The 26106-nt window shown below is 47.6% G+C and overlaps 9 protein-coding genes across 9 annotated transcripts; 5 read left to right on the plus strand and 4 right to left on the minus strand.

The window, feature by feature from the left end:
- Positions 1 to 2658: 2658 nt before the first annotated feature.
- Positions 2659 to 3318, plus strand: BC939DRAFT_482053 (uncharacterized protein; the record flags this gene model as incomplete). The annotated part of the gene is made up of 2 exons (XM_051559083.1): positions 2659 to 2844; positions 2884 to 3318. The coding sequence occupies 2 exons, from the start codon at positions 2659 to 2661 to the stop codon at positions 3316 to 3318; spliced, it is 621 nt and encodes a 206-aa protein (XP_051406469.1).
- A 123-nt stretch (positions 3319 to 3441) lies between these two features.
- On the minus strand, positions 3442 to 4029 carry BC939DRAFT_384182 (uncharacterized protein; the record flags this gene model as incomplete). Its single annotated transcript, XM_051551786.1, has 1 exon — positions 3442 to 4029. A coding segment is annotated over one exon (588 nt), but the record flags the coding sequence as incomplete, so codon positions are not given.
- Positions 4030 to 4996: 967 nt separating this feature from the next.
- Positions 4997 to 6476, plus strand: BC939DRAFT_469224 (ferritin-like domain-containing protein). The gene has a single exon (XM_051557997.1). It carries the CDS (start codon positions 5069 to 5071, stop codon positions 6323 to 6325), a length of 1257 nt encoding a protein of 418 aa, XP_051406471.1. The 5' UTR covers positions 4997 to 5068; the 3' UTR covers positions 6326 to 6476.
- A 4075-nt stretch (positions 6477 to 10551) lies between these two features.
- BC939DRAFT_533591 (uncharacterized protein) lies at positions 10552 to 11587 on the plus strand (the record flags this gene model as incomplete). Its single annotated transcript, XM_051561704.1, has 3 exons — positions 10552 to 10594; positions 10906 to 11178; positions 11295 to 11587. 3 exons carry the CDS (start codon positions 10552 to 10554, stop codon positions 11585 to 11587), a joined length of 609 nt encoding a protein of 202 aa, XP_051406472.1.
- A 353-nt stretch (positions 11588 to 11940) lies between these two features.
- Positions 11941 to 12741, minus strand: BC939DRAFT_45220 (uncharacterized protein). Its single transcript, XM_051555776.1, has one exon. It carries the CDS (start codon positions 12560 to 12562, stop codon positions 11963 to 11965), a length of 600 nt encoding a protein of 199 aa, XP_051406473.1. The 5' UTR covers positions 12563 to 12741; the 3' UTR covers positions 11941 to 11962.
- Positions 12742 to 15602: 2861 nt separating this feature from the next.
- Positions 15603 to 16663, plus strand: BC939DRAFT_469229 (uncharacterized protein). The gene is made up of 2 exons (XM_051557998.1): positions 15603 to 15699; positions 15922 to 16663. The coding sequence occupies exon 2, from the start codon at positions 16007 to 16009 to the stop codon at positions 16322 to 16324; it is 318 nt and encodes a 105-aa protein (XP_051406474.1). The 5' UTR covers positions 15603 to 15699; positions 15922 to 16006; the 3' UTR covers positions 16325 to 16663.
- Positions 16664 to 17372: 709 nt separating this feature from the next.
- Positions 17373 to 18623, plus strand: BC939DRAFT_45245 (uncharacterized protein). The gene has a single exon (XM_051555807.1). The coding sequence runs from the start codon at positions 17632 to 17634 to the stop codon at positions 18397 to 18399; it is 768 nt and encodes a 255-aa protein (XP_051406475.1). The 5' UTR covers positions 17373 to 17631; the 3' UTR covers positions 18400 to 18623.
- Positions 18624 to 22911: 4288 nt separating this feature from the next.
- BC939DRAFT_533595 (uncharacterized protein) lies at positions 22912 to 24141 on the minus strand. Its single transcript, XM_051561705.1, has 2 exons — positions 23997 to 24141; positions 22912 to 23909 (listed from the first exon to the last, which is right to left on the minus strand). Exon 2 carries the CDS (start codon positions 23890 to 23892, stop codon positions 23197 to 23199), a length of 696 nt encoding a protein of 231 aa, XP_051406476.1. The 5' UTR covers positions 23893 to 23909; positions 23997 to 24141; the 3' UTR covers positions 22912 to 23196.
- A 374-nt stretch (positions 24142 to 24515) lies between these two features.
- Positions 24516 to 25797, minus strand: BC939DRAFT_469238 (uncharacterized protein). The gene is made up of 6 exons (XM_051557999.1): positions 25518 to 25797; positions 25252 to 25497; positions 25072 to 25158; positions 24819 to 24854; positions 24676 to 24699; positions 24516 to 24637 (listed from the first exon to the last, which is right to left on the minus strand). The coding sequence occupies exons 1-4, from the start codon at positions 25689 to 25691 to the stop codon at positions 24819 to 24821; spliced, it is 543 nt and encodes a 180-aa protein (XP_051406477.1). The 5' UTR covers positions 25692 to 25797; the 3' UTR covers positions 24516 to 24637; positions 24676 to 24699.
- Between the last annotated feature and the right edge of the window lie 309 nt (positions 25798 to 26106).

Raw genomic sequence — 26106 nt, forward strand, 5'->3', positions numbered from 1 at the left:
GTAAACCATAAATTGTTTCTTGATCCGCTTATTTATTAAAGCGATTGGTGTTCGTTATCCCTTCCTCTGTAGGACCAAATTCTATCCCCGGAGTAAATCCATATACATTTTCTTCAGTAGACAAGTATCACAATGCTAATTTACTAGCAGCCATGGAAAACCGGAGTGTTCAGATGCCTGAGGCGGTGTGGTAGTCGTAAAAGCAATTCCTTGTTTCTAACAAACACAGTGGGACATTGCATGTAGTGCAGCAGAAGCACTACTTGGATCTGATATCAGTTTCCTTCGTCCTGACCTTATACCATTGGCACGCAGCTTTTGTTTTGACGACAGGAACATGCTTTGCAGCGTCGAGGCGGTCGTAGCTGAGATCGCGACTACGTTTGCTGATATACTTTGCGATTTGGATCCTCAATTTCCTTTTGTGTGGTTCACGATTGTTGGCGTCTAAATTGCTAAAGCTAGAGAACTAAGTTAAGGCGAAAGTCATGATGACTCGATTTGCTACAGTTGTTCGTGTGAACTCATCTCATGATATAAGCATTGATGACTGCAATGTCCAACAGCCATAGTAATAGAGGGAGCCAGTTCCTGAGTGATCGCATCTATACGGGGTACTGTTGCCGAAGTTTCTTCGAGTCCCTGAACAACTGTTCGATTGCGGCGCAACCAGGGTTCTGCATGCTGATGACTGATGTAAATTCATTGAGGGTAATCGTTTATTGAAGATCTGCTTAATTTAAAGATGGTTGGGCATAGAGTAATAGGGAGGGGGTCAATTCTACTGAGCTATTGAACTATTGAACAATTCCAAAAAAAATAATCTAAATGACACATTCAAGCCAAAAACGGAGGAAAGGATAATATGAGTGAGTATCTGCAAGCGTCCTATCTGCAGTAGGTAGAGTGAGCTGGAATGAGAGAGGTACTAACAGTTAAATTACGTTGTGATTAAAATGTAGCTTATTGTGAATTTTGGTATTCTGTCAATTCAAAAATTTCAAAAAATATATCGAAACTTTATTCTCACTGGGCCGTATGCCATATGTCACAAAAAAATCAGCTCATCACCATTCTCCATCGCGGCCGCGCATCTCCGCATCCTCATTTGCAACTCAAGCCCACTATGTCAAGTAACAAGCGCAAGAAGACCGCGCCGGCGGTGAAGAGATCAACGATAGTCAAGCAAGCGACAACAACAGCGACTGTTACAACATACACTTGTGTCGACCCGGACGGACCTGCCAAGCCTGCGCAACCTGCGAAACCTGCCGCGAAGAAGAGCCGGACGAGCGTGACGGAGACACCGGTTATTCTGGCGACTGAGCTGCCCATCCAAAGCAATCGCGCGACACTACGTCGTTGGCTTTAAAGGCAGAGTTCATAGCAGAGGTGAACGCAGCACGAGAGAACGATCCCAAGGCATCAGTCTCTTCTATCGGTAGAAGCAAAAAGCACAACTTCGATCGATCCACGGCGGCCCGCAGCATGAGAAATTCAAAAGATATCCTGGATAAGGTGGCAAATATGGGCCCTAGGAATTCTGCAAAGAGGACGAAGCTCTACCCGCGGACGATGGAGGTCGTTGAAAAGGTACTTTTCCTTCAGTTCAAACACGAGATCGACTCTAGTAAGAACATCGCTGCCTGGCACCTACTTTTGTCCGACATGAAGACGAATCACTCACCTATCTACAGACATTCCTGTGAACGATAGCCACCTACGGGACATGGCTGTGGACACATATTTCCAGATGCTGCCTTTTCTGGACTCAAGAATGGCGCCCAAGCCGATCGAATTCTCGGATGGTTGGATTATAAAACTCAAGAAAAGCTATGGCATCCACGTGCATGTTGGTCATGGCGAGGAGGGCGACGTCGGCATGGACAAGCACGGCCCACGATTCAAAGAGATCACGGAGCAGCTTTCCAAGTTCAAGCCAGCAGACATATATAACTGTGACGAAGCCGGGCTGTATTTGAAGGTCCTGTCGAATAAGGCATTGGCGATTACCATTGTTCGCGACAAGAAAGTCACCAGAGTTGCCAGGGTTTCCATTCTGCTTTGCTGCAATGCTGATGGATCAGACAAGAGGATGCCATTTGTGCTTTGTAAGTCGAGAATATTGCAAGCTGTCCTCATCGTACTTGGATCATCCTTTTACAGAACTTGCTTTTCGGCATTGACATTTATATCTAGCTGCTCATCATCCCAGAGGCTTGCATAAGGATATGAAGGAACAACTCAAGGCTGATTTTCAAGGCTCCGGGTACATGAGTCAAGAGCTTTTCAACGGCTGTCTCAAAGAGCTTGACGCCGCCATGGCCATGGAGAGACGACGTATTGCGCTGATGATGGACAGCGCACCAGGACACGGCAACACCGACGAGCTTAGACTCAGGAATGTTGAGCTCATTCGACTACCACCCAGAACAACGTCAGTTTCTCAGCCTTTGGATGCAGGGATCATCCAGTCCTTCAAAGTGAAGTTCAGTCGACATATGATTCGCGTGGTATCTCAGTGTCGAGTAGAGCAAAGACAGAGAAGGCGACGATCTCAAACAAGCTCCTGTGGTCATGCCTGGTTTCTGCCTGGAACGATGTGAAGCTATCCACTATCCGCAACTGCTTGCCCATGTCCCTACTGTGCCTATTGAAATGAAGGAGGCCTTGCGAACAACTGACGGGGATGAGACAGATCAGGAGCTAGAGGACCTCAAGCAAGAGCTGATAGCACTGTATCCAGACCGCGCCAAGGCTATCGAATGTCAAAAGGACTTCGGAGTGCTCGCTTACTTCAGGTGTTGCGCAGGCAAAGGTCCCACCTCGCAGCTCATGGACAGCGTCAGTGCGGTGATGTCCAATAAGCAATTCAAGAAATAGTTCCGCCTCGCTGGAAGTGTTGTTGTAGTCGACGAGAACGAAGTGGATGATGATGACCCGTTGGACCTGAATTACTCATCATCAAGCTGCGACGACCGCGAGCCGGTGGTTTCCAAACGCACCCTGGAACCTCGTTCTGGTGTTCATCAATTGAACCTACCACCCGACCAGGTTTCTTCTCAAGAGTCAATCGCTTCCATGGAAGAGCCATTATGGTCAGTGCTGGATGGTATGCATCAATCTGCGACCATGTTACAAAAGATGCTCTGCCTTAGAAGGGCGGCGCAATACACAGATGATGCACCGGCATTTACACGGAAGGTTGCCGTGACTACCAGGGAATATCTGGATATGCTAACCGACATGCTGTCTTTGGAAGGGGAAATAGAGGGAATTGTGATAAGCGACAACGAGGTCTATGAGATCGAACCATGACCACGATGCTATAGACCTCGGCCCAGTGAGAATGAAGTTTCGATATATTTTTTGAATTTTTGAATTGACAGAATACCAAAATTCACAATAAGCTACATTTTGTAGCTTATTGTGAACGTGGAGTGTAGATAAATAGATAAATCGACCTTGGTGGTCGCAGACGGCTGTGCAACCCATGGCATAGACGCACTTCCGGGTGTTCCATGAGATCATATCGTAACTCGGCGCCGACTCAAAGGGAAATGGTACACCATCCACGGTGCCAATCGCATTGGGGAAACCCTTTTCTTGCTTGAACCACCTTGATATCTCAGCCTTTCTGGCTTGGTCTGGCCAGACACTGAACCGTGATTCAAGCTCTTCTATTGCCCGGATGCATCGCCATGTATAGAGATCTACCGACCCTTGACCAATACCCGTAGTGAAAGCAATCTTGTGTGAAGATATACCCTTGGTGCCTAGCCGATACAAGGCGACTAGAAGCTGCGTCTTGATCGGGGCCTGTGGGCGCTCTGGATTCTTGCTGATAAATTGACCGCTCCCTTGGATCATTTCGACAAGCATGTCAACTTGCCGAGACGTCATGCGAGCAGTTTTTCTGAACTTCTGGGGGGCATACTGTGGGAGGATAGTCTCTCTCAAAACTGTCGAAAAAGGCATGCGCATCCGCGGTTGGAGGTAACGGGTCTGGTGGAGGTACAAGAGTGCGTTCCAATAAGCCATAGGTATATAAGGGAACATCCCTAGGTGGATTTCCAGCTCCTTGATGTACTCCTTGCAAGCGTTACTGAAGCCTTCCTGATACTCCCTAAGGAGGCGCTGGCGCTTGGTGTATCGGTGTCGGGGGGGGGGGGGGGGGGGGGGCATGGGGAAGAACGACAAAAAAACCCCAAGACAATATCTTTTTAGACCAAATAAGGTATAGGACTGTTTATTCTGAATAATTATTCCAAGAGCAAAATCGATCTCAGAATTGTGCGAGGGGGTTTTGAACCCTAACATCCCAAATCGGATAGGGCTTAATGCCATGATTTTGATCTCAGAAATGCGCAAAATGGTTTTGAACTAACGTACAACGGGCCAACAAACGTTTGGTATGATCGCGACATGTAAGATCCAGAACTCCGTGATGCAGAAGTATCAGTGTCGAGATAGGATCGCAGAGGCTACAACGAGCGGCCCTTACCCACCGCATATATTGTAAGGTTTGAGATTGTTATGCCTTTCAACTGAACAAGACCTGTTTAGGAATGTTGCGAGCTCGAATAAGACCCATCGTACACGGTGCAATTCCAACATGTCGTCATGCTAGGGAGGCCCGCCGACTTGCATATATCTTTGCGATTTATTTTTGGCAAGACCCTACGGGGCAACTTATGCTAGGTATCCTACCTTTCATAGGCGATGCGGCTGGAACTGAGCACAAGTTGCCCCGTAGAGTCTTGCCAAAAATAAACCGGTGTAAAACAAGTCGGCGGGTCTCTCGTTCCAGAACCATATACATCAAGCTGAGACTTGAGAAGCATGACGACTCATTGGAATTGCACCGCGTACGACGGGTCTTATTCGGGGTCACTACATTTCTATTCGAAGGTCGCGAAATTTGAAAACCGGTCTTAGTCAGAAATAAAAAATAAAAAATATAAAGGTTGGTAGGTTGCCCAGCGTCTCGTATTTCTCCAACAGTACTCACATTCATCCACAACACATTGAACCTCGTCTGCCCACCACTTGAGCTCCATTTATCACCATGCGATCGATAGTCAACCTTGTTCCTCTCGTACTCCTGTCCCTCAGCCTTATCAATGCCGCCCCTGTGGAGGTTCCTGGAGTTGTCGTTCCCCCGGAAGCCCCCAACAAGTCGGTTCACGAGGAGCCAATTGACCCCAATGATATCACTGCGCCGTATCCCGTCAACAAGGGCTACATCTCCAACGGCGAGATCAATGAGCCTCCACCAAAGCCTTTCACTCCTGCCGGCGGCCTCGCACTGGATGAGACCCCCATCTACCACCCGCTCTCTGACTTCGACTTTCAGTCGCTTAACCTTGCCCTTTACACCGAATGGATTGAGCTTGATCTATTCCGGTTCGCTCTAGAAAAGTTCTCGCTTGAGGACTTTGAGGAGGCCGGCTTGAACAAAGCCGATAGAGCACTCGTCGCCTACATGGCGGATCAGGAGGTTGGCCACGCTACCAACGTCTACAACATGCTCGGCCCTGCAGCGGCCAAGCCCTGCAAGTACCAGTATCCGTTCCAGACAGTCAGGGAGTTTATTACCTTTAGTAAGCAACTCACACGGGTTGGCGAGGCCGGTGTCGCTGGCTTCCTTGAGCACCTCGACTCGCGGGCGTCGGCGCAGCTGCTGCTACAGACGGTCACTACTGAGGCACGCCAGCAGATGGTCTTCCGCCAATTTGAGGGTCTTTTCCCAATGCCAGTATGGTTCCAGACAGCCATCACGCAGAGCATGCAGTGGACATTGCAAGCACGCTACATTGTTTCCTGCCCCGAGATCAATCACAAGCATCCTCTGATCTGGCAGGTGTTCCCCGCGCTGTATATCACCAATAACCCTAACAGCACTGACCCGAACTTTGGCCCCGCCATCTCGACCGAGCGTCCAGCACTCAGTTACCCCGGACGGGAGGTCGAGTTCGAGTTTGAGACCCCTGGCAAGAAGGTGGGCCCTGACGGTAGATACACCACCACCAGCACCGCCGGCGCACCCAAATTTGTTGCATGGATCAGCCAGCTTAACGTCACGTACACGCCACTTGAGGGCGTCGAGATGTTCAACTCCGACGGCTTCGACGTCGGTAAAGCCACCACAAAGCAGCCCGACGTGCCTGACCTGTATCCGGGCCTCACCACTGAAGGCCAACCAGTCATCAACGGAACAGTGTTTGTTGCGCTCGTTGACGATGACGTCTTTGTCACGCCCTCAAACTTGACTGAATTGAATTCGCACGTAGTTGCCGGCCCTGCTCTCTATCAATCTGGTTAAAATGGACAATTCATCCTGTATCAATCAAACGATAATATGGACCTAATAAAACAGTTCGGCATGAACGTTTTAATACATATTAACGCTTCAAAAAAACATATCACGAAACATTTGCATACAAAGGCAATTAAAACAGATGATAAGATGTTGATACTAAGTTTTCCATAAGCCAAAGTTGTCATGTACCGTGAGCGATACTGTGTTTGTGCTTGACATGGTCGCGGGGGACATACAAGATGTCAATAGCGAAGTGTATTACTCTTTATGTCTTCACTTAGAGCAGTTTCTTGGTCTTTAAATACCGCCCTTCGCATTGCCTTCTTGGATCGATCTTGGTCTTGCTGTTCTTCCGCACTTCGCTTGAACTCTTTCAGTTGATCGAGGAATTTCAGGTGGCGCTCCGGGAAGATCTGCACGCGTCAGTCCCTCTGGCTCTTCAAGCTGATAATAAGCTGATCAGCACAGTTGGCGAAGTTAATTGAGGCATTGAACTAATAATTGCGGCTGTATATCATCAAATAAATGACGAGCAATAATACAGCCCACACTGAAAAGCAAAGTAGCGCCTACTTACACTCCCATCTCGCTCACCATTGAGTTAAACATTGATAACTACTGAAACCCGTGGTACTCACCGCGGCGCGAAGATATATCCTTTTGATCATGCAAAAAAAATGTCAAACATACACCAGATCTTTCATACAGTTCAACGCGCAGTGAAGACCATTTATTTTGTTTTCTACGCGCTGGCTAGCTTTTTTTTGTTTTTTATCTTTCTTCTAGTGCTAGATCAGATACATAACTTGAGAGTAGCCTCCATAGACTCAGGTCAGATATAGATCGTTGTATAGGCGTATTTTATTGGTGGTACTCAGCTGGCATCGCCTTCCATGGACACTTGTTTTCCTTGAACTCCTCCAAATGTCGTGCCCACCTAATCGAGTAAAAAAGGAGTGAGTTCTAGATCCAAATAAGGCTGACATGAAAACTGAAGGTGGGACCTGGTCAGGTCTAACAACTCTCTGACCGCCTCTCACAATACCCTGGCTCTATGAACGAGTTTGCACGCGCCGTCGAACGTATTTAGCTTCTGGAGCTTAGCCATGTTCTTCTTCGCGAAGTCGAGTCCTCGTTCGATCAGAATGCAGTTTGTGGTTGTGTAGTTGTCGCTGTTAAGTATTAGTTAACATTTTGTAGCGCGTTATAATTTTTTTGTGGAGGCGCGTTTGTGACCAAAACGCGATTTCAGAACACATCAGCTCTCGTGTTTTGTAACACGCCAAAATGTTCAAAAAATGATGGGCAGCATCAAGATGAACGAAGCCAACCACCAACCCGATCCCTACGCCATTCTAGTCAGAACTCCAACAGCTACTATCTGACCTGGAGCAGCTCATCATTCTTACGTTCAACGGTGACGATGAAGGAACAGAGGATGCAATCGTGCTGTACCACCTTGTTGATGGGAGGTGATGGCGGAGGGGAAGGAGAAGAAGCTGGAGATTCGTCATGTGATGGTTGTTTCATGTTTAGTTGAAAATGGACGAGGTGATGCAAAGCTGAAGAACCAGAAGAGTACGCGGATACTAGTTGTGGGCAAACACGCTGCAGAAGCAAATGAAATCCGCCATAGTGACAAGGCTTGAAAGGGTGGATTATATGGCGCGTTTGTGTGCAGCATGTTTGGCAAATGAGTACGCGCTTGATTTTGCTAATGTCAAAGTTTGAAACTCCCTATTGTGAAGAGGTTTGAAAGGGCGCGCGTTTGCGAATGTCAAAGCTTGAAATCCCCAAACTGTGCCATCAAGGACGATATCTATTGTAAGATGCAAAAGAACTGCCCCTATACCTCAAACATCAATAGGAGCGATTCATTCCCCATTTACAATCAGCCTTCCACCTCTTCCTCGGACCAACGATGCCCCTCCTCTTCTTTGGGACGCTTGAGCTTGTCGAGCGGAGAAGGCCGCCTGGCGACTTTGGTTGGAGTATGGAGAGCAACTTGTTCCCACTCGAGTGTCTTGGCAACGCTTTTAGGGGCTGATGAGACGACATCCTCCTCGTCTTCGCCTTTCTTCCGGTATTGGTATTGCTGATACACTCAATGCACCTGTGCTGCATATTCGTGGTAGTGGCTCTAATAAGAAAAAAAAAATGGATAATATTGGTATTAATAGGACATTCTTACGGTGATAAATGAATACGTACCAGTAATTGGGCAAGTCAATGAACTAGGCCCCCCAAGAATGAGCGGAGCTCATCAGGAGTGGACGGCAACGCGATGGTGCTGGAAGCCTTGCCTGCCATCCAAATGCCATGCCACCTTCGTACTCCGAAGACGATTGCCAGTATGCTTAAAGACACAAAAAAGAAAGACGGTTCATTCTGGTGCAGAGACCTTAGTATACGAGCTTTGCCGGGTATACAATCGTGTTTGTTTCCCTACCATGAATAGAGAGAAGTAGTGGACGCTCCAATTCACACTTGTCCTGCTCAAGCAAGATGCTTTTATTGATCTTAATCTTTTTACTGAGTTGGCACGCCACTTCTTGTCTCGATGCACCCGCAAGTTTACACTCATAATTGCCGGTCACCACCGGGTCAACGCTCAATAACCCGTCGCACTTTCGAGGCGCTATCTTTGTTTCAAAGACATCTGCCAGATTCGATTTGGACAAAGCAGACGCAGAATGTCCTTGTTCGTCCCTACAGGATTAAACGGAATTATAATGAGCGACAACAGCTGCTGCAACATGAATAACAGCAACAGAAGCAAAAACGACAACTTACAGATGCATGGAAAGAAGAGAGTTCAGAGGCAGGCCTTCCTGGAAGATTGCCGGCCAAAGGGCGAGGCAATCAGCTTCTGAAGGCGCATTTAATCCATGTAGCGGTCTGATTATATCCGGATTCTACAATGAGTTGATAAAAAGACGTTAAAATCCAGGATATGATGGTAGACGTGGAGCAATTAGAATGCGTTCGATGGACGTCGATCATCCAGTGATATGTCAGCTGGGTAACCTGCAGGTGGTAGGTCTCATCAAGCATCTCATTCCTCCCGAATTCGCGCTCTCCCGTACTCTTTTCTCTCTGTCCCCTGCTGTGTCCATTGCTTGAGTTTGGTATTCCTCTGTTCCTCCGGTAATGTGTTGATGTGAGTGGTACAGACGGCGCCCAAACTGCCCCTAAATCCCGAATGAACATTTACGCTCTTGATGAAGTTCATTCCGCCTGGCTCCTCTCCGGCCTCCATTGAACGCTCCAGATATTTCTTGAGGCACTCCATGAAGTCGGTCATGTTGCACTGAAGTAGGCAGCTTACGAAACTCGAACTTCGGGCTGAAGTTCAATAGGGTTCGCGCTGTTTTTTATTTTATTTTTTTAGCATTGGACTTGGCACCCGCACCCAAGTTCTATGCGCAATGCCATTGACTCATAATCCTTTTTTTTTTTTTTTTTTTTTGGCACAAACGACGACCAGCGTAGCATGTCTCTCTATCGCTTTCTGCCAAAAAAAAAAAAAAAAAAAAAAAAATGATGCACTTGTGAACTGGTATTTGCCTTTTTTGCATTCTTCATCTCTGTATCACCTGCCCGCCTCTCCTGTCCATGCTTCACCTATGAGCTTCACGTAGATATCCTACACCTCGGTAGGCTGACATCGCTATCAACGTCGTTGCAGTCAGTATCGGTGTGGCTGTCATTGTAAGTAGTGTAGTTGCCGGAGATGTCGCTGCCGCTGTCATTGTCCTTGCGAGTATGCGGAGTGGCATATTTTTTAAGAGGAAGGAACGGTTGAGTTGGCGACAGTAGTGGTGAAATAGGAAAATGAGATGCCCCTATCCTTTCCACCCAGTGTACAAAATTAATTAGTGAATTTTAATTTTTTCTAACCATGAGCAAATAAATACATCTTTTCTTCAGCACGACTTTTCTTCTCCAAGCACAATCGACAGCAGCTTGAGTAACCGCCATGGAAGTTAGTGCCCCAGTGCACAGCTGCGCACTGCCAAAGGATTAGTGCCAAGTACACGGCGTTCGCAAGATAGAGGACTGGCCAGACAACTCCCCAGAATTGAACCCCATCGAGCATGTCTGGTCCTTCCTTGGTACCTCTCTCAATCGACGACAAAGACAATCTCGGGAAATTGCAACACTAGTGAGAGCTCTAGTGGAGGAATGGAATACTTTTATCGCAAGGACAGCTGGCAAGGCTGGTCGACATGACACTCCAGAGACTGGAGTTCGTGAAAAAGCACATTGGTGGTAATGGCAGATATTGAACGAGCCACAACCCTTTCCTTCAGCATTCACCACCCTAACACCCTAACATTCACCATGGATGTCCCCCAAGAGCTTCTTTCGACAGACATGAAAATTTCCATAGCGACTGCATAGCTCTTTAGATGTGTTGTATATAGGCAATTTGAAAAAGAATGCGCAAAAGCATGGGTAAAAATTATGGCTCGCTAATAAAATTTGTTAGGTGACTGTACGTGCTGAACGAAGGTCGAACTTTCCTATTTTGATCCCAAAGGAAACACGTGGTGGTAGTCGTATCTGCCGATACACCACAGTCAAGAGTCACGATGACATTCTCTTGTGCCCGGTCAATACCCTCACCGAATACCTCCGACGCATCCAAGGACATGACTTTGATGTTCATCATCCTAAATACGCGTCGATACGATATCGCCCCCTCCTGCGCGATGTCCGGGATCCTAGCCGACATGTCGGAGCTGAGCGCATCAGTAACCACATCGCTTTCATCAGTCGCAAGCTTAATCTGCCAAAGGATGCCAAATTACCCAAGGCTCGTGCCATCGGATCTACGGCTGCGATCAAACATAGTATCCAGCTTTCCAAGACTGGCTCCGGCCCCACATGGTCGACGACATGCTGGGCTCGCGTCTCGTTCCTCGGCCAACTTTCTTTAACTGCTCGCAGCGCCACCAATCTACCATAGACTACATCTCCCTATCACCAGACTTGACCCCCCGCAGCCCTTCAGTCTCCCAAACCTACACCTGCAACTTCACCGACCACGACCACCTCTCCCTCCAGATCAAGCCTCCCTCTCAGATCCGTCATGGAAAAGGTGCCTGGCGCCTCAACACTTCTCTTCTGCGCCAGCAGGAATTCCGCACTTACTTGACCACTACCCTAGACATGGATCCGTCTCTCGAACATCGGAAAACCCCCATCAGCACTGGGGTCGCCTCAAAAAGCATGTCCGGAATGCGAGTATCTCATTCTTGATCCTTCATAAATCCCGCGCCGTCCCGGAGGAAAAGCGTCTCCAGGAGCAGCGGCCGGCACTTCTCGACGAGCATGAGGACGCCCTACACCGACAGGATCCTCTGGCTGCATTGACACAGGAGGCTCTAGATCGGATTAAGGCGGCTCTGACAACCATGGTAGACCCCCATATGAAGGGCCTGGCACAATGGGCAGGCTTACGCTGGATGGAGAAAGGCGAACGCAGCACCCAGTATTTCTTTCAGTGCATCAAACACCGCAATCGAAAACGATGCATGTCGTCTCTACGGGACCCAGCGCAGGACATCGTCCACACGGAACCAGAAACAATGGGGGATTATGGTAGGACCTTTTATTATCACAGCGGGAGCCGACCTATAATGTGGATCCAGAACTTTTACTGAGTGTGATCTCAGTAAAATTGGACCTGGTCCTACTCGCGAGACGGTAAAAATTTTGGAACGCGTCGGGAGAGGACCAATTGCCATGTGCAATGATGTCGTCAATAGACATACCCGACTCGGCGGCGATGGTAGATCCAATGACTCGGGGCTTGACACGACGGGTGGAGCGTTCAACCTCAGGGATCAAGGTCGAGATCGAATCCATGTGATTGGAGATGGTTTGCGTAGAGACAGCTGCATGTAGGCGAAGAGTATTACGAATGAGAGGGCAAATTGTAAAATTCTTGTCCTCGGGATGCGGAACCGTCACTGGGTGATCCTTGATACGCGAGGTGTAGGACTGATAAGCAGCCAAGGGGCAGAGATTGGGGTCAGAGTTGGCGGATATGTACACCACCTTCTCAATCCTCTTGCCCTTGCGTCTCTCCTTAGGAAGAAGAACAAAGAGCTTCAAGTACCGCTTGTCAAAGGTCGTCTTGTTGATGTCAACGCAATGAATGTCGTCCGCGCGGAGGAAGCCACAAATGCCCAGGAGCCAGCAAAGTTTGCGCGTCAACTGGACTAGTACCATATCGTCATTGTTGGGCAGCGATTGCAGGTAGGCAAGTGCAGGCGAGATGTCCAGGCAACCGATTTCTGCGGGCTTATGTCCGTAGCCTTCAGCGCAGCGACATAATCTTTGTAAACCATGCTCTCCGTGATTGACGATCGATCGCTGAACAGATCTAAAATGGCGGAGCGCTTAGCGAGGACGGTGGCCGGCTTCCAAACTCTTGTGCGGCGTTGGTGAGCGAGATAGTTGATGAAAAGGACTGGATCTGGGTGAAACAGGTCCTCATCCCGCTCTTGTGCCCATCGGATGTAGACTTGTTGGGCAGGACCGTAAGCGACGTGTCGGCGTTGGGCTTGTGGCGAGTCCAATATCGTATGTGACGCGTCTGAGCTGAGTCCTAGTTCGGAGTATAGGCGCCGCTTACGTGCCATGCCTGGAGCTTCCAATGCGGGTTCTTCTCGAGCACATTTGGTGCCGCGCCCGGAGGCGAAAGCACTGCATTTCTGGGGATCGTGAGAGGGTCCTTGATTGCCATTGAGAGAGTTGTCGGATACCAAATCGCACTGGTCCATGCCGGCGCCACTATTGTCGCCTCTAATTTCTCCAACTGAAGTTTCTGGAGAATCTGTGGGATGAGATTCCAAGGGGGACAGATGTAAAGGTTGCCCAGTTTGGTCCATGGTCGTTCGAGGGCGTTGAAGTTGAGCGCTTAAGGGTGAGGTTCCCACGTCATGAATTGGGGAAGCTGGGCGTTCCTGGGAGGGGCAAATAGGTCGATCGAGTGAGGGCCCCATATTGAATCCAGCGTTTGGAAGAATGGGCGGTCGATACTTCACTCTAGTTGGGTCGTCAGCCTCCTGGATGGTGCGTCCGCTGGGTTGAAGGCTGAAGGAACGTATGTCGTTTGGAGTCTGGTCTCTGTTGTCAAACAATGGCGCCATAGTTGATCCGCCAGGTCCATCAGTTGCGGGGAACGGGTCCCGCCGAACCGTTAGATGTGAGCCAGCTCAATCCGTTCCAATGCTGAAGGTTGTCGATCTACCATGTTAGGTTGTCCTTGGCTTCCTGAGATAGGGGGATCTTGTCCTCCCAACCGGATCCGGCACGCAGAGCGTTGTTCTTGATTTGCATGAGACGCTGGCACATCAGACGTGCTGGAAAGACGGCGGCGGTCATTGCCATGGCCTTGCCGATGAACGAACTTAAAGCTTTTAATGAGCTGACGCCGTTGTTCCTGAGTTTGCGCGCTTCGCGGCGGATATCTCGAACCTTGTGACGGGGGACGGAGAGAGTCATGGATCTGCTGTCTATTGTGAACCCCAAGCGCTCGATGACCTGAATGGGCTCCAAGGTGGATTTTGCTTTTTTTATCAAGAAGCCTAGTGATTTTAGCCGTTCCAGGACCAACTGGGTGTGTTGAGCTGCCTTGGGCTTGGAGGAGGCGATTATCAGAAGATCGTCCAGGTATGCGGAGATGCGGATGCCGCGGCGGCGTGCCCATTTGAGGACTGGGCGTAAGACCTTGGTGAACACCAACGGGGAGAGAGAGGCCGAATGGGAGTACTCTGAATTGGTACCTCTGTCCCTTCCACTGGAACTGTAGGTAACGACGAGATGAGGGATGGATCAGAATGTGAAGGAAGGCGTCCGAAAGATCTATGGAGGTCATGTAATCCTTTTTGTTCATAAGTGAACAGATGGTCTTTACTGTTTCCATTTTGAAGTATCGTTCTGGCAGGTACTGGTTCAGTTTCTTCAGATTCAGACATGGGCGGAGGTCTCCCGTCTTCTTGGGTACTAGGAAGAGCTGACTGGAAAACCCGGTGTTCGATGTGGCCGTCTCGATGGCTTTCTTTGTGAGTAGAGCCAGGATCTCCTTCTCGATGATCTCCGTCTCCTTCTGGGAGAGTCTTGTTGAGCCTATTGACGGATCCTGTAGCCCTGTGAGACCGTTTCTCGAATCCATTTTTCGTCCGTTAGGAGGGTCCACGCGTGTTGGTATAGGTGTAGCCGTCCACCTACTGAGGGTTGGTTGTCTGCCCTCGGCCGCGGCCCCGACCGCGTCCCCTGTATGTGTTGCCTTGGGCTTGCTGAAAATTTTGGTTAACGTTGTCTGGCTGTTGGGAGAATAACTGCTGTTGCTGTTGATATGGCTGCTGAGAGCCCGAATTTTGGTAACTCTGAGAGTGCTGAGTGTTGTTTTTTCGATTGTTGCCGGACCGACCCCTTCCACGTCCTCGATTGTTGGAGAGAAGGCTGTTCCTGGCACTGTGAGGCGTATTCAGAGCATTCGAGTAGTTTTGTTTTTGTTTTTCTTTATTTCCTTTGTCTATTTGCTTTGGATTTTCGGTGCAAAAAATAAAGAAAAGAAGTGACACATTATAGGTCGGCTCCCGCTGTGATAATGGTGAGATATGCGACATATTGCATCAATTCAAGGCAAATTAGAGTAGATTTGGAAGCAGTGCGGACAAAATATCGAGAAAATCTAGGATCTTTGATTCTCTTCGATGGAATGCCCCGCATCGATCCATTCATTCCACCCTCACGGATGGCCTTGCACAGCCACTCCTCCGCTACAAGAAAAAAAAATTCTCTCTTACGCATGAGATACTATCATTCAAACATTCACATCTCGACAACCATTCCCGTGACGAAGATGAGATTATGCGTATCTTGTAGCTCATCAATGGATTGTTGATCTTGGTGAGTGAAGCCTTTAATGCACTGTGGGGTATAGACATGGTGGAGACTACCGCTATTTCTTTTTGCGTCTTGCGCTGTTGTGACCCAACTTGCCACATTCTTTGCACTTGTTCTGGCGCCTTTTGGACGCAGCCCATCCGTCGATTTTTTCCTCTCTTCTATCCAGAAGATCCTTGAAGTAACAGTTCACTCTTGATGATACCTCTACTTTGACCATCGGGAAGTGTTTCCATAGCCATTCTGCTGCCTCTAGGTTGTCACTATTGTTCCGTCCAGACCCCAAATCGGGACTGTACTGGGGGTGAACCTTCACATTTAGGCCACTTCCATTTTTATTCATGAGACTATTAAGCTATCTAATACTCCAAGCCTCAGATCGGGGCTATAAAAACCCCTACCGGGAGCATAATAAACAAACACGCTCTTTTGTCTCCTTGGCTCATACTCAGGTGCATAAAACATCACAACTATCGTCGTAAAGACCCCGAATTACTCTCAGCCTCGACCAGTATAGAGTCCTCCTTTACACCTCCTTGAGACCGATCAGCTGCTCCATCCTTCGAACATCCGGCACTCGGAGGTTCTTCAAGCTCTATAGCTGATCCAGTCCACTTTCCAGGGTCATCTCGAGACACTCATACTGGTAATCCTCTCCATCTCTGCCATCATAGATAGGCTCAAGATCGAAATGCAACTCAGGCTGAGGTTGCAAGGATAGCCTGGCCTTTGCTAACCTACCGCGACCACAATGGAGCTATGATACAACAGCTGGATCGCCATAAACTCAAAGGCAGTAGGGAGGAGATTGTCACTACGTGTACTAGGCGCAAACCAAGTGGAGCCCAAAACCCAAGCGTTTGCCCAGCTGTTTGCCCAACTGCTTGTCCAAGCGTTTGCCCAACTGTTTGCCCAGCTGTTTCCCCAAGTATTTACCAAGTGTTTGCCCAAGTGTTAGCCCAAGTGCCCACACTGCACTCCTTTTTGCCTGATCTCCAATCGTGCGCTCTCTGGTGTCCAAGATTTGGCACTGCGATTTCCCCACAGCTGCCTGGTCGATCCTCTTTACCGTCTTAGAGAGGTGCGGGAATGTACGCAGAACGCCTGCACGGAGCATTCCGGGTGCGCCAAACTGGCAAGCATCTGTGAAAATGCTCACTGCATCGGACACCCGCACCCTGCTCTATGAAGCAACACTCGGAGACCATCCGACCGAGCCTCAAGTTCTCTTTTCCGAAGGGCTGCCATTTGCCTTCACGCCCAAGAAGTCATGGATATAACCTGAGTTGGTTGCAATGCTGGTGTGCAGAATTACAGGCTCTGTCCCTGCAAATTCAGCAATATGACGGGTGGGTCTTCAGCGGAGCTGGAGGTCATTCCCTTTTTAATTTACGAAGTAGCTAGGAATAAACACATCTTCTTTTTCCTTCTCTCTCGTACACTTGGTCCCCTGGTGCCCATTCTCAACAGCCGGGCTGCAAATGAACATCGCGGTGGTTCTGTTCACAACGGGAATGGGCCAAATCCTCTCAGAACATGTCAAGATGTCAAAATCTTGGTCCCTGCCAGCCACACGTCCATTGCCCATGTTCATTGTCTGCACCTTTAACGGAAAATCAAAGCATCTCTTCATTCCTGTCTCGTTTTCTCAAGGGTCCATTTACCAGTATTTGTCTAGTATTTCCTACATTTCGCCCTTGCTGGTAGTCTTGTGTTGTTGTTTTTGTTGTTGTTGTTGTTGGGGATGTTATAGTCGCTTACCTCATAGTATTGTGCCGTATTTGACACACATTTGCATGGCTGTACAAAGAAGTAGCATCTCTATTCTTGAAGAAAAAAACCACATTGCAAACCACATTTACTAAATCCCATATCTGAGGACCTTTCTTTCCAGCACGAGGCATGCTAAACGCTACGCGTTCAATTATGCGCATAATGGATATAACCCACCCCCATGCTATGGCAAAAGCGAGCTCTCTACTGGTGGCAATTGACAGCTGTTTACTCTAGTAAACCGTAAGAATACCTTTGGGAAGTGAGAAAAATAAAAGTGCTCTCTCAATTTTTTTTCTAACATTTTAATCGCCAATTCTGTCAATGAAGCACCCGTGAACAAAAAAGCGTGGCTTTGACCGCAATAGTGAAGTGCGCCTTGTGATGTTTCTGTCGAAAAAAAACTCAATGACTGTTTCCTTCTAGCATGCCTATATGCCGCGTAGCTTGGGAACTAGGAGTTTATTCTACGCACTCTTTTCTCTTTCAGGAACTGGATAGAATGGCGTAATGGTGTTATAAAAGTGGCATTATGTCTACCTTTAAATGGTGCGAATCGTGTAATCGCACATAGCAGAACTCAGGGGGTGGGTAAAATCCATGGCCAGAGGATGAACGAAGGGACCCAGGCCAACAACGGGGAAAAAGAAAATAGCATATTGGATGGATGTTCTTATAAAAAGAGGTCGTCATGCCGCATTCACCAAGTACCTCCTCACAAACAACCCTTTCCAACCATACCTCTCTCCAAGGTGAGCGTAGAGCAACAACACGCTTTGCGCTTGTCAAAGTCTTATCACGGCGCATCGTTTTCTCACCATCTTTGCTCGTTTTTTCCCTATAGAATGGTTCAAATGATTGCTTCATCCTTCCTCGTGCTGTGCTTGTTCTTCGTTCAGGTGGCCATCGCCCGGGTGCTTGAGCCTGGAAAATACTTCATCCAGGATAATCGAGGCAACTACCTTGGAATTGGCCCCGTTCCACCAATCTACCCACCTATCGACGTTCCGGCTCGACTTGTACCAAATCATATCGCAGAAAAGTGGATTGTCGACCTGGCTGATAATGGTGCCTTCACAATTTCTGCGGGGAGAGGTCGGCACGATGACTACAAGCTCGTATCCAGGGAGGACGTGGTTTATGTGAGTGCGCGAATGGCACCTGAACCATGGACCATGACATCAGCGGGCGACGGCAAATTTATGATTCAGGCTCCTAACAGGGACCTGGTCTACACTGCCAACGTGGACGAGTTTCCCCATGTGACCCTTCAGCCCGCTAGTGGCGAGGATAGTCAGAGGTGGACATTTGTTCGAATTGACAGGGACAACTACTGGCGAGGCTATCGAAACCGCTTTTGTGTGCAGGAGGAGTGGTAATTTGGTTGACTGAGTTCATCGCCGCATAGTTTGGTCTGCTGATGCTCGTTTGAACCCTACATTCGGAGCAGGTTTTGTCGTGCACTCTGCGATGTAGCCTTCTTCGCCCAGTCGTCTCTCCCTCCACTCTCTCTCTATCCCACACTCACAAACACGTTTGTTTCTACTAAGATATCGCCTCTTGATTAAATGCGAGTGAATGCAAATGTAACTGGTTTTGAAGTTTTGGCGTTCGTACGTCTGTATGTCCGAAGCGATGGGAGAGAAAAAGTGAAGGGATACTCGAAAAAATATTTGACAATGTAAGTACTATTGAGCCACGACAACATTCAGGACTTGTAGGCTCAGGCTCAAAGCGATATCTCAACAAAGCTATGTAGCTATGTCGAGGCTGCTAGATGGTTTCGACAGGCGGCGGTACAAGGTCAAGTCAGCGCTCAAGTCAGTCTAGGATGGATGCACTTTGGATGATCTATGGGTTTCCTGAAAGACGAACTTGTGGCCCTCGATAATTTGCCTTTGCAGCTGGCCATGAGGATGCAGGGTTGGTTGGAGGTGTGGTAAAAAAGCGCGCACAGCCAAGAGAGGGAGAGAGACCACTAAGTACATTATTTGTCAATCTTGGCAAAGGTCCAAGGCCAAGGTGAAGAGTAAATAGGGGCACATTAGCTGGCGGAGCCGAATAACATGAAGATTCAAGCTTATTATCCGAGGGCCAGGACCATATATGTGTTATCTTCTTTTATTGAAATAAAACGCGAAAATCCAGAAACTACCCGTAAGGAAAAAATGATATAAATTCTGCTCGTATACCATGAATGCCTACTATCTTCTCAAAGGAGAGCCAGGGCGTGCAGAAATGAACCAGGGTGGGAAAAGAGGGTGGGACATATATGGTCCTGGCCCTCGGATAATAAGCTTGAGTCTTCATGTTATTCGACTCTGCCAGCTATTATGTTTTTGACGGTGCAGTAGCTGTAGCGACATGCAGTCGTCTCTACTTCTCAAGACCATTCTGGCCTTGTGTTCTTGCGTTGCCAGAACGTGATCCATCGTTTGCATCTCAAACCGAGTCCAAGCCGCTTTTGAAACATAAGAATTGAAATGTTGTGAGGTTTTAGCAATCTGTTCATTGGATACCCATGCTACCTGTTTCTCTTTTTACAGAAACTTATTTCCCCAAAGCAAAAGTGACCTGATCACGGCTACAGGCTATTGGAACACCAGCATCATTTCTCCACTTGAGCAGAATTGTTATTTGCGTCTCGGTAGACCCACTTCTTCTTGTTGGAAAGCTGTGAGAATGGAGCAGAAAAGGCGTAGTTGCTCTTGACAAATTCCTCGGCGCGTCCATTCATCTTAGCCTTTTCAAGTTCGTCTACGTCGAAGGTCCCTGGCATCATCACCCACGCCGTATCGCTGGCCTTGTCGATCCAGAACGTACAGTCATCCAGCTCCTTAGACGCAGCCTCAAATTCTTGCTCTAAATGATTGAATATAATAAAAAGGTGTTAGAAGCTAAAAAACAATCAATCCAAGAAGAAAGATTGCGTTCAGTAACTCCATGTGGTCGCAAGCATACCGGTTAGCTGTTGCTTCATGATGCAGAAAGTGTTGGATGCGAGACAGTGTGTATAATTGCTTGTATGTCGAGCGTCAGGCTATGTAAACAGCGAAAACGACGGAGGAAAAGGGATGGAGGAAGGAGAGGAAAGTCTGCCATTTATGCCAAACATGTCAAGGTGATGAGTAGTGAGGTCGATGACGATGCGCAAAGATGATCACAAGGCCCATTTCAATGCTTGGAAAAGCAGTAACGGGAAATGACCTGCTACGAATTATGTGCCAAAAATCAAGCCTCCTTTGCATTTAGCGCGATGTGGCGCTGGGCTTCAAAAAATGTGGCATCATCATCAAGCGACTACAAAATACTAGAGTCCACGTCAAAAAGTGCCAAACCATACATTTTTACAATAATAAATCTTAATTCAGTCGATTGCAGGCATGACATGGTTGCATGGCTGCATGCAGAGAGTTGTGCTGATTGATTTTTTTTTGATTAGACCTTGTCAATTATGAAGCAAAACTTCTGTAGTTGAAAAGTTCTAACCAAAAAAATCAATCAGCACAACTCCCTAGCTGCATGCACAATGTAAAGAGTAGCAAAGATACGAGGAAAAGAGGTTCCCTTTCTATCTATGTCTGAGGACTGCTAGCACTGCTACACTCAAAGAAGAGGCTATTCCACCAAGTGCAGGGGATGGTCATCATCATCATCTCATCGGGTTAGTCTAATCAGACCTAGAAACCTTTATTTCTTCAAGACGCGTCCAGCAAGCAGAGGCAGAGAAAGCGGCCACGAAAATAATTTCAAATTTTGTACGTAAAACCTGTACCAAAAAGGAAGTTGTTCAATTCGATTCTTTCACATCGACAAATTTTGGGATGGCACTTTTTGACGCCATGCAATCGACTGAATTAAGATTTATTATTGTAAAAATATATGGCGTTGGCACTTTTTGACGCGGACTCTATCTCGAATGCTGTTTCGAGTGGTGCTAGCCTATTTTGGCGCTGGAAAGATGGAAGATGGAGAAGTAGTGCTGACGTCGAATAAAAATTACGCAACATCTTGAAGAACCGCGACTTTCAAATACTTTATTTCCTACATATGAACCTAAACAAAATTTTATGATAGTCACCTTCTGTTTAGAGTTGAGCGAACCTTAAACAAAATTTGCGCTGTGTGTCGCGTTTCTTATCTTACTGTGACGGTATTTGCACCATTCAGGTAGCGCATCTATTCGAATTAATCGAATCGAATTTGGCTTAAACCGAATTTTGATTTGAATAAAGTAAATTCGAATCGAATTTAATATTATCTATTTGAATCGAATCGAATCCACCTCAGTCCAAATTCGCTTTGAACGCATTCGAATAGACGCGCTATTTCCGTCGAGAAGCGCGATTAATGAGGTCCTGAGGCTGTCGATACTGTTGATGTATTTGTTCTTAGCCGTTGCTGCGCTTAACACAGGCGGGCCCATGTTGGCAATTTCTTTTTCGCAATTGCTGATCAGGTCAAGGACATCTCTTTTAAGGAACGGAAGCTCCTTTTTGATATGGTTATATAGGAGTTCTCCCAAAACATCTTGACGCTTGTGTTGAATAAGGAAAAAGTCGGTTAGGCAGGTGAAATTGAGGAGTTGGGTAAGTCTTCCGTTACAATAAAAAAAAAAAAAAGTGCTAACGTGGTTGACAAAAGTGGTCGTATTATTTTAAATGGATTTAGTGCGGCCTTTTTTACATTATTTGATACCTGTATTATCTCGATATCCAAAACATAAAAGCATGAACCTCACTATGCGGACAAGGACACACGCCCAATGGAATTTAAAAAAAACACAACTAATGAACTGGTTCATGTATCAAACGTTCACTTACGTTGTCGAGAAGAAGACCCATTTGGGTCAAATAAAGCCCATGCCATGGGAAATGATCTCGAGAAGCAGGTATTCTCATGGTGTCTGAGAAAAATCCACAACATGAACTAGTTTATTAGTTGTGTTTTTTTTAAATTCCATTGGGCGTATGTCCTTGTCCGCATAGTGAGGTTCATGCTTTTATGTTTTGGATATCGAGATAATACAGGTATCAAATAATGTAAAAAAGGCCGTACTAAATCCATTTAAAATAATACGACCACTTTTGTCAACCACGTTATCTGATGCGCCCCTTGTTTGCATCTGGCGCCTGCGACCACAGCGGCGATGATTTGAAAAACTCGTCTTCAAGTTGTCTGGCATTGTCCCATGGCATGTCGATATCCTTATAACTTGAATTTCTCATGACGATCTCTACCCTCATCCCTCATCCCCTTCATCCTTTTATCCCTCTCTCATCACTCTTCCTTTCTACCATTACACTGTTCCTCTGTATCTCTTTCACCCTTTACCAACCTTTATTTTTAAGCAAATAAACGCCTCTTTCCCTTCTACCGCTACATTATTTGCGTCGACATTTTTTCTCAGCGCATACCCAATCGCCTTGTCTATCTTGTCTCATATTCATATCCGCTGCCATCCCTTCCGCAACCAAAACTCGCAGCCAATACCCGCAACCAACACCCACAACCAACACCGCCCCATATGACCTCCGGTTTCAATTTTGTTCAATGCTCTTATCAAACGGATGGCAATGGCAGCGCCGTACCTATCTCAGCCCCGACTAGCTCCACGCCAGTAATGGCAGAGGGATCAGGACATTTTAGCTGTTCTCCACACTATGTCGGCTCACGGCTTCTCCATTCGGTCGTTTTTGACGAGTGCCGGTGCTTCAACGCACGAGGTCATTAGGAAGAGAGTTCATCAGTTCTACTCAGATGACAGTTTAGCTGCCATTGTTCGCTACTGGGATTCCGTGCTGGAACACAGGCGAAAATGCATCGATTTTCATCTCCATTTCACGTTCTTTGCTCGATTTTCTTCCTTGGCCTGGTGCCCTCTCCATGTTTCTGTATTTCCACTGCCGCCTTTTCTTGATCTTTCCCTGATCTTCCTTTACTCCCGTATCCGTCCCATGAATTTCTTATCTTCTCTCACCACCTTCCCTTTTACCACGTTTGCAAATGGCAATCCAGAATCCAAGCGAATTGAATCACCCTGGCTGGACGACCTTACGGTCTGCCTGCGTTGACGGTGTTCGATGACCTTTTATTCGTTATCCTTTTTCACCGACTAGTTTCTTTGCTCTTTGGAATGAAGCGAACAAAAAGAAGGTATATATGACTTATATGACTTAGATAACCCAGCCCTGCCACAAGAAGCGGTTGAGTCTAACTCTGGTGGGAACATCGAGCCAAACATCCGAGTAGAGATTCTTGCCGTTCAGCGACGCAGGAAAAAAAACGGGGTCTCGAATGCGATCATCTATAATGATCTCGCCGCTGTCAAAGTCATCGAGTCGAACCAAGGCGGTGCACCACCATCCTGGCGAAACAATACATTCTTGCTTGAGCTCGCTGGCCTTGATTTCGACACCGGCGACCTCGACCGTCTCGGTGCCTCGCGTGATACCAGCCTTAACAGAGACAGTGGGGAGATACTTAAATACATTGGCGAGGTTGGCCTCCATGCCAACCTGCAAACCCAAGTCGTAGGCAAACTTTGATGTTTTTTCCAACTTGTAAGGGCCCGACTTGACCTGCACCTGCGTGTAGGCTGGGACTGCATGGCACGTGTTGAAATAGGTGACAAAAGTGTACTTCTTGAAGATGGAAATACGATTGGCCGCTCCGGGGAACATCTTCTTGGCTGTCGAGCCTGAGACGTAGCTGACGACTCCATCCTCATCTGGCCTGACAGGCAGCTTGCTGGCTCCTTGGACAAACTCGGCCAAGTCCTGGCAGCTGTTTTGTGGTGACGAGAATGGGATACCGGCAACGGCGCCCAGGAACAGAGCGCAAGCGGCTGTCAAAAGCATCGGCTTCACCATTTTTTGCTTGTAAGGTCCTAATTGAAAGGAACATGGTGGTTCAGTAAACGAAATCAAACATATCATATAAAAGATGAATGCCTCCCCATCCACCATAGAATTACCTTGATAGGTGAATAGAGAGGGGGAGAGGGAGGGAGGAGGGGAGGAAAGTAAGGATTCGGTAAAGGATGTTTTTGAGAGATGAGTGAAAAGGATGGTCAACTGCTTTTCTGGAAGATGGCGGACGCATATGTAGTAAAAATGGTGGAGTCACGATGATAGGGAGATACCACGATGCGCATTCCCCGTCCCCTATCTCAGGGGTCCACCAAAAGAATATAAAAACTCGTCTAGTACATGTACATGTCCTTTCAGTCCTTTTTTCGCTTCCCACACTAGAGTCTATTTCCGCATGATTTCGTTTGCATGCATAAATGGTTCTCACGACCTTTCGAATTCGCTCTCTTGCGTAAAATGGATCTCACAACTGCTTACTCAAGCTTCCGCGGATCGTACCCTCTCTCTTAGGAGGCACGCATAGGCGCATGAGTAGCAGTACATTTCAGGCGTAAACTACGTCACCGAAGTGCCATAGTTGCACGCCCTACACTGCCACCCAAACACAGACCTATGTATTGACTTATACACACAAATTGGTCTGTCTAACTATTTGAAAAAAAAAAAATGCCACTGGTCTCTTGCGCCGATCTGGCTCAGTTTCCTCGTCTTCTGGTGCCATCCGTTCGACGCCTGGTTGTTCCGCCTCCGTCTGGTTGTTCCGCCTCCGTCTGGTTGTTCCGCCTCCGTCACATCCAATCGTGCCACCTGCGAAGTATATATGAACCAGGAGTCAATGAGAACAAGAGAGGGATCTTTAATATTAATCCACCGAGAACATTATATGTTACTCGGTGGCTTAAATAAATTGATAGGACTCGCTGGATCTAATTAAATACACGCGGTGGCAGCATGTAATATGGCTATATGCCACACCACCATATACTCGACATACCGACTACTCTCCTCCATTTCCCAAATGTAGTTTCCTTCCTTGTCGTATGGCTGCAAATAATGAGGGCGCTGCTAGTGGAGAAGATGTCCTCGAATGACATTGCACATATTATGACCAGCCATGACGTCTCGATGAATTTTTGCTCCACACGTCGGCGTCGGGCAGTAGAGTTGCCGGATGTCGACCTGACCCACAAACTCCTTGCAGACCGGACAGCGCTTGGATGTGTAATATTCATTGACACCCATGGCACTGTACTCCTGCGATCGCGCCTAAATAAAACGATACCAGAGTAAAAAAAATTTTAACCGTCGATCCTTGTATTGTCAGTGAAATGGAGGTTGCAAGCAAGCTCAAATACTTACCAGCTGCACAAAGTACGCGGAGAATGCTGTGTGAAGGGAGGACAACCGCGGCGTTGAAGAAAACTCCCCGAGTCTGATACTGATGACCACCTTGTTATCATTATCCCTTTTCTTGCCAGGAGTTCCTCCGATCATCTTCAGAAGGCGTTCTGCGGCCAGCTTGAATTCCCTGTCCCTGGCTCTCTTGTCATCCCATAGGTGTTCCTTGAGGACAAGGTTGTCGTAAAACGTTTTGAGATCCGATTCCTTGACTTTGACTGTTCAACATGGTTTGCGATTGACGCCTCTGGACCACGGAGTGCCGGCAAGTTGGTCTCCATCTGAGCAATCGACTCATGGCCCTCGGCTGAACGTTCCTTCCTCTGTTCGAGCCATCTCCTATGCTTGAACGCTGGCTGGTACACCGCCTTCTGGCTGGCTGCCAGGTTGTGGAATTTCATGGGAGGAATCTCGATTTCGGCAATACCTCCTTGCTCCTGTCCATCGGTGCGGTCACTGATGCTGAGGAGGGTAAGTGGGCACTGGCTCTAACGACAAAGGCCTTTCCTAAATCGATCCCCAAAATCTTGATATCAAGAGGGTCACATCCCCAAAGTCTCTCAACGTCCTCCTTCGTCTTGACCACGTTTCGGATCTCCGTCAGGTACTGGCCTGTCCCACCCAGAGTCGATGTGAGCCTATCCGGCAGCTTATCTACATCAAGCCGTCGGTATTTCATACAGTTGAGCTCGTTCAGTTTGAAGGCGAGCAGCTGGATCCGAAATTCGTCCGTCTTGATCGATCCTCGGAGAGCATAGCCCTTTCCCGAATACGAAACCTTGGGATTGAAATCCTTGTGCCGAATGTTGGAGATGT

This window comes from Gamsiella multidivaricata (assembly GCF_025024155.1).
Source record: "Gamsiella multidivaricata strain RSA 2152 chromosome Unknown BC939scaffold_127, whole genome shotgun sequence".
Lineage (NCBI taxonomy): Eukaryota > Fungi > Mortierellomycota > Mortierellomycetes > Mortierellales > Mortierellaceae > Gamsiella > Gamsiella multidivaricata.

Coding starts and splice junctions, on each gene's coding strand:
- BC939DRAFT_469224 (XM_051557997.1), top strand. CDS start 5,069: ATGCGATCGATAGTCAACCTTGTTCCTCTCGTACTCCTGTCCCTCAGC.
- BC939DRAFT_45220 (XM_051555776.1), bottom strand. CDS start 12,562: ATGGTACTAGTCCAGTTGACGCGCAAACTTTGCTGGCTCCTGGGCATT.
- BC939DRAFT_469229 (XM_051557998.1), top strand. CDS start 16,007: ATGATACAACAGCTGGATCGCCATAAACTCAAAGGCAGTAGGGAGGAG.
- BC939DRAFT_45245 (XM_051555807.1), top strand. CDS start 17,632: ATGAACGAAGGGACCCAGGCCAACAACGGGGAAAAAGAAAATAGCATA.
- BC939DRAFT_533595 (XM_051561705.1), bottom strand. CDS start 23,892: ATGGTGAAGCCGATGCTTTTGACAGCCGCTTGCGCTCTGTTCCTGGGC.
- BC939DRAFT_469238 (XM_051557999.1), bottom strand. CDS start 25,691: ATGAAATTCCACAACCTGGCAGCCAGCCAGAAGGCGGTGTACCAGCCA. Junction 25,159..25,251: donor CCGCGTACTTTGTGCAGCTG/GTAAGTATTTGA, acceptor CGTTTTATTTAG/GCGCGATCGCAGGAGTACAG. Junction 24,855..25,071: donor GCAAGGAGTTTGTGGGTCAG/GTCGACATCCGG, acceptor TGTGGCATATAG/CCATATTACATGCTGCCACC.